A 6893-nucleotide genomic window follows, 5' to 3' on the forward strand; every position below is an offset into this window, starting at 1 on the left:
CTAACCAGATGACAATTCCCCACAAAAGGAATATTGCTTAAAGAAACTGGCATAGAGCTCTTCCTCATGGAAGAGAAGACAGAGGTAGCAAGAACATTATATAGCAGTCATAAAGCTAGGTACCTGTATTGGGGCCTGGGGGCTTGCCAGTACCAGGCTTGAACTCAAGGTCAGGGTACTGGCTCTTAGATTTTGCACTCAAGGCTGGCAGTCTACTCCTTGAGCTTCAGCTATACTTCTAGCTTTGTGCTAGTTAATTGATGATAAGAGTCTCACGGACTTTTCTGACCAGGTAGAGGCTTTGAACTGCCATCCTCAGATCTCAGCCTCCTCCTGAGTAGCTAGGATTTCGAGCATGAGCCACCAGCATCCAACCAGAACGTATTTTCTAATTTATTTCTTTCCCTAGTATTTACAATGTAAATAGCAGACACTTGTACCTCTCAAGTGTACTATTATTGTGATCTCCTTTAAAAATGTATGCAAGTCGCTCTCTTGAGTCAGGCCCGCGCAGCGCTCCTCACGAGTCCCATGCCGACCGGGCCAACCTTGTCGTCCAGCACCGCAGCTCTTTCCCCTGAGGAAGTGCACCATGGAGAGGAGGAGGTGGAGACTTTTGCCTTTCAGGCAGAAATTGCCCAATTCATGTCTCTCATCATTAATACCTTCTATTCCAACAAGGAAATTTTCCTTCAGGAGTTGATCTCCAATGCTTCTGATGCCTTGGACAAAATTTGTTATGAGAGCCTGACAGACCCTTCCAAGTTGGACAGTGGTAAAGAGCTGAAAATTGACATCATCCCAAACCCTCAGGAACGGACCCTCACCTTGGTGGACACAGGCATTGGCATGACCAAGGCTGACCTCATTAATAACTTGGGAACCATTGCCAAGTCTGGTACTAAGGCATTTATGGAGGCTCTCCAGGCTGGAGCAGACATCTCCACGATTGGGCAGTTTGGTGTTGGATTTTATTCTGCCTATCTGGTGGCAGAGAAAGTAGTGGTGATCACAAAGCACAATGATGATGAGCAGTTCGCTTGGGAGTCTTCTGCTGGGGGATTCTTCACTGTTCGAGCAGACCATGGTGAGCCCATTGGCCATGGTACCAAAGTGACCCTCCACCTCAAAGAAGATCAGACAGAGTATTTAGAGGAGAGGCGCATGAAGGAAGTGGTGAAGAAGCACTCTCAGTTCATAGGCTTCCCCATCACCCTCTGCTTGGAGAAGGAACGAGAGAAAGAAATCAGCCATGATGAAGCAGAAGAGAAAGGTGAGAAAGAAGAAGAAAAGGATGAAGAGGAAAAGCCTAAGATTGAAGATGTGGGATCAGATGAGGAAGATGACAGTGGTAAGGAGAAGAAAAAGAAGACCAAGAAGATTAAGGAGAAATACATTGATCGGGAAGAACTGAGCAAGACCAAGCCCATTTGGACCAGAAATCCTGATGACATCACTCAGGAGGAATATGGAGAATTCTACAAGCGCCTTACCAAGGACTGGGAGGATCACTTGGCAGTCAAGCACTTCTCTGTAGAAGGTCAGTTGGAGTTCAGAGCACTGCTCTTCATCCCTCATCGGGCTCCCTTTGACCTATTTGAGAACAAGAAAAAGAAGAACAGTATCACACTTTATGTCCGTCGTGTGTACTTTATCCGTGGTGTGGCTGATTGTGAGCACCTACCCCTGAACATCTCCCGAGAAATGCTCCAGCAGAGCAAGATCTTGAAAGTCATCCGTAAGAACATGGTGAAGAAGTGCCTCGAGCTCTTTTCTGAGCTGGCAGAAGACAAAGAGAATACAAGCAATTCTATGAGGCATTCTCAAAGAAGCTAAAGCTTGGCATCCACGAGGACTCTACTAACCGGCGGCGCCTTTCTGAGCTGCTGCACTATCACACTTCTCAGTCTGGAGATGAGATGACTGCTCTGTCAGAGTATGTGTCTCGTATGAAGGAGACTCAGAAGCCAATCTACTACATCACTGGTGAGAGCAAAGAGCAGGTTGCTAATTCTGCCTTTGTAGAGAAAGTGCAGAAGTGGGGCTTTGAAGTGGGGTATATGACAGAGCCCATTGATGAGCACTGCGTGCAGCAGCTGAAGGAGTTTGATCTCGGTGACCAAGGAGGGTCTGGAGCTGCCAGAGGGTGAAGAGGAGAAAAAGAAGATGGAGCAGAGCAAGGCCAAATTTGAGAATCTTTGCAAGCTCATGAAAGAAATCTTGGATAAAAACGTTGAGAAGGTGACAAACTCCAATAGGCTCGTGTCCTCTCCCTGCTGCATTGTGACCAGCACATATGGCTGGACGGCCAACATGGAAAGGATCAGGAAGGCCCAGGCACTTCGAGACAACTCTACCATGGGTTACATGATGGCCAAAAAGCATCTGGAGATCAACCCTGACCACCCCATCGTAGAAACACTGCAGCAGAAAGCTGGGGCAGACAAAAATGACAAGGCTGCCAAGGACCTGGGTGTGCTGCTGTTTCAAAGTGCATTGCTTTCTTCTGGCTTTTCCCTTGAAGACCTCCAGACTCACTCCAACGGCATCTACAGCATGATCAAGCGAGGCCTGGGCATTGATGAGGATGAGGTGGCTGCAGAGGAGCCCAGCGCTGCCATTCCTGATGAGATCCCCCCACTCGAGGGTGATGAGGATGATTCCCACATGGAAGAAGTAGATTAGATAGCCCCACTGGAAAGGAAGCCAGCGCCCTCCTCTGTATAGTGTCCTCAAGCAGCCTATACTGGCCCTGTTCCCCTCACCCCCCTCTGCTGATGTTGTCTTCTCCTGTCCCATGTCCAAGGTAGGAAACAAGGGATTCAAGTCCTCCCTCCCTCCCTCTGCCAACAGGGTTGGGTGTTGTGTATTGTGTTTTTGTGTGTGTGTGTTCTGAAATTAAAAGTATGCAAAATAAAAGATGGAGTTTTATACAAAAAAATAAAATGTATGCAACTTTCTCCACTTCTGATTTTATGATCAAAACCAAGGAGCTTGCTAGCAGTCTTTGTGTTAATTTGCCTAGGGGGAAAAATAAAAAAGACAGAGTACTGTTTCAAAAGAAAAACCAGATGAGTATCACATTTGGAAGCATGATCTTGTTCTTGAAACATTTTCACCAATATTCTTCTGCCCATTTGAACCAATTCCTTCTTAGGCTTTATTTAGTGGAATTGCCTCAAGCAATAACAGCACTTACAAGAGGGAAGATAAAGTATCAAAGAAGAAGAAAGGGAAGAGACTGCAGGTAAAATATGTAAGCAGAGGCTGGCAAACAGGCAGTGTCAACCAAGAGGAGAAAAGGAACTCAGAAAGAGGTAAGAAATCTACTTAGCTGAATTTACTCAATCTGGTGACAAATGTCACGTTGTCATGATGCTTAGGATTTTTAGGAAATTATATTAAACAGCTATATTTTATGCAATCTGATTTTATTTTCTCCTTTCAGTGTTAGTCCATCTGAATATAAAGAGTGATTCCACTGGGTAGCTTTTACTTTCTCCAGGCCCAGTTAAGATTTCCCTACTTCCATGTTACACTGAGGGCAACCCCTCTCTGGCAGTTGGTTGTTAATTATGTTTGATGTGCTGTAACACAAGAGAGCTAATTAACTTGAATCAAAAAAGCTTTATTTACTGTGACAAATTAAACAAACTCATAAAGTGTTCAGCCACAATGGATCTCAATTATCATAGAGTCCAACTAATGTGCTACAAACATACTTCCAGGCCTCTCTCAGGTACTACCCTGGTATTACAACCTTCTACACTTTACAATCATAAATGGAACTTTGGGCCAGAATGAAAGTCAAATGCTCTGTGTTTTGCTTTGTTTGTGTGTGTGTGTGTGTGTGTGTGTGTGTGTGTGTGCACACCCATGCACGGACGCACACTCATTCTCTTAGTCATATAGCAGGAAGTGTTGGTCTTATTCCTCCCTCCCTTCCTTCTTTCCTTCCTTCCTTCCATACTGGGAACAAAACCTAAGGATTCAGCTTGGTAAGCACACAGTATACCACTGAGTTATACTTTCAGTTGATATTCAAGTTCTTAAACCTTGATGACTTCATGACTCAATGGAGTGTTAACCAGAAAACTCTCGTAGAACTATAAGAGAGAGATCATGTCTCAAAGCCAAAAGCTCTGTGTTCAACTTGACTCAGACTGGTTATCTTGTGGCTCTTCTAGACAGCTGTTTGTGTCTCACAGATATGACCTCTATATGATGATATAAAAACATAGAATAGTGCCTTTCTCCATGGTAGAGTAAGAGAATAGCTTTACCCTGCACCCATTAGAACGTAAGACTGGGTATCTCTGGACAAAGTCCAATTGATCTGGAGATACTAGCTGAGATTTTTACCCATTCTTGATAGGACAGCATCTAAAATTCATTCATCCATTGAAGTTTTCAGAAAAATATATTCTTTCTCTACATATTTTATTTTGAAGTTAAAGATTTGAGATTTGCAGTACTCAAAATGGAAAAGGCACTGGAATCATAATTATATGAAAAAGCTCAGCAGGGTAATATATGCCTATAATCCCATCACTTTTGAGGCAAGAAGATTATAATTTCAAGGCCATCTTGGACTACCTATCCAGATTGGTCTATAAAAAAATATCAGACCAAAAATAATAATTACAATTGCAAATTGTTTAACTCCAGAATGTATTTTTGATTACTGTCAACTAATTGGGCTTTAAGAAAACCATTGAGCCCATATTTTCCAGTCTCCAAAATCTAATAACATTTGAGACAATGTTTATAAACTAGACCCACAGTAACTCTGAATGAACCTGTAAACTGCTAATGCATTTATGAATATATGTTGATTAGCTTCACAAATTTCATTAGGCAAGTTTTCCAGTTGTCATCTTTCAGGAGTAGCGTTCTATATGTACATGACAATAAAAAGCCAAAATGAAGACTTTTTGTAAAGGACAAAATGTTTCTGTATCTACATGACAACACAGAATGTCATTGTCCATGGACAAGTCTCGAGTAAAGAGAAACACTAACAAGAAAAGGTCTGAGGTAACAGTCTATTCTTCAATAATTACATCAGTGTTTAGAAATGTAGCCAACCACATCAAGAGAAATAAAAACAAAACATTGCCTTAGAATTAATTCTCCTTGTTAGATTGGCCATTTTCAAGAAATCTAATAACAACAGACGCTGATGGGGATGTAGCCAGAAAGGATTGCTACTACAGTGTTGGTGGGAGTGTAAACTTGTTCAGCCATGCTGGAAAGCAGTATGGATACATAGAGCTCCCCTATGACCCAGCAATCCCATTTCTGAGCATCTAACTAAATATCCACAAACAAAGACATACTAAAGCTACCAGCACAACTATGCTCATTGCAAAATTATTTACCATAACTAAGATATGGAACCAATCCAGATGCCCCTCAGTAGATGAATGGATCAAGAAAAAGTGGTATTTATATACAATGGAATTCTATGATGCTATCAGAACGAATGACATCACCACATTCATAAGGAAATGGAAAGACTTGGAAAAACTCGTATTAAGTGAAGTAAGCCAGACCCAAAGGAACATAGTCTACATGGTGTGTAATGATTAATAATAATTTGTAATTATTTGTACATTTGTAATAATTAGTGTATGTCTAGGATTTTCCTAGATCACAATAACTCAAAAGCTATATAGGATGATGCTAAGCAAAATGAACACCAGGATAAGGGAACAAGAGGTTTATCGTTGTGGTTTTTGTTTTTCTTTCTTTTACTGTTTTTTTTTTTTTTTGCCAGTTCTGGGACTTGAACTCAGGGCTTGGGCACTGTGCTTGCTTGGGCTTTCTCAAGGCTTGAACCGCAGCACTACTTTTTCTGTGTATGTAGTACCAAGGAATTGAACCCAGGGCTTCATGTATTCTAGGCAAGCACTCTACTACTAGGCCATGCTCCTGTCCTAGTTTTTAATGTGCTATTTGAAGTTTTGTTTTTGTTTCTGTGGTTTATCCTCTGTTGTTACTGTCTCTGATTTTGGTACCTGGGATATTGTATATACATTTATTTGTTTATTTGAATTGGGGAAGTGATGGGGGAAAAAAGATTATGAGACAAAGGACAAAGTGTGAACTGATGTAACAGTGATTGGAAATGAACTTTACAACTTGGGAGGGGGTTGGGGAAGGGAAAGTGGGAGAAAAAATGGGAAGGGATGTTCAAGAAGCAATGTACTCACCACCTTACGAATGCAACTGTAATCCATTACTTGTTTAATCATTTAACTCATGACTGTTCAGATACTCATTTCAAGCCTTCAAGAAACCATTTGAGATCATTCTTAAACCACAGGTACCAGGTGCCCTCTTTTGGCTGTTAACATTTATGAATTAGTTGAAGCCTGTAGCTGAAGTCCCAAGTGACTCTTCTTAGATCCTCCTTCTTCCTACTTAGTGTGTCTATCTTGGACAAACCTCAACTTCTAGCCAAAAAAAGAAAAACCCCATAAATAATAACAATAAGTAATTGAAAAAAAACAATCAAACAACAGCTTACCAATAATGCACTCTGTGTGGCAATCAATCACAGTAGGGAATATAAGAAAGTCACAGGAAGGAATATAGTGTGAGCATTCTTTTCTTTACACAGGCATAACCTGTAATATGTGGTTTCAAACCTGGAGATACATCAAGACAGGGAGTAAGTCTAAAAGACTGCTGAATTTCTAGTGAAAATGTTGAGCCACTGGAAAGGCCTAGGACCTTTGTACACTGGGCGATTCCTACACCCAAACAAGGAAGTGTGATTATTCCATGTCAGAATGTCCATAGCAACAGGGGTATGCTTCCATCTCTGGCAACATTTCCTGTCCAAGGCATGGTAGTTCCCAGCAATCACACAGGTATCCTATAGTGTG

The 6893-nt window shown here is 41.7% G+C and overlaps 1 protein-coding gene and 1 pseudogene across 1 annotated transcript; both read left to right on the forward strand.

Moving 5' to 3' along the window:
* The first annotated feature begins 531 nt into the window (after positions 1-531).
* On the forward strand, positions 532-1836 carry LOC150055382 (heat shock protein HSP 90-beta pseudogene; annotated as a pseudogene).
* Positions 1837-2111: 275 nt separating this feature from the next.
* On the forward strand, positions 2112-2685 carry LOC150055383 (putative heat shock protein HSP 90-beta-3). Its single transcript, XM_090345332.1, has one exon. It carries the CDS (start codon positions 2167-2169, stop codon positions 2683-2685), a length of 519 nt encoding a protein of 172 aa, XP_090201458.1. The 5' UTR covers positions 2112-2166.
* Positions 2686-6893: the final 4208 nt, after the last annotated feature.

The sequence above is a fragment of the Megascapheus bottae genome, chromosome 14, assembly GCF_031878675.1.
Source record: "Megascapheus bottae isolate mThoBot1 chromosome 14, mThoBot2.hap1, whole genome shotgun sequence".
Taxonomy (NCBI): Eukaryota; Metazoa; Chordata; class Mammalia; order Rodentia; family Geomyidae; genus Megascapheus; species Megascapheus bottae.

Excerpts from the sequence above, each read along its gene's own strand:
- LOC150055383 (XM_090345332.1), top strand. The coding sequence starts at position 2,167 with ATGGAGCAGAGCAAGGCCAAATTTGAGAATCTTTGCAAGCTCATGAAA.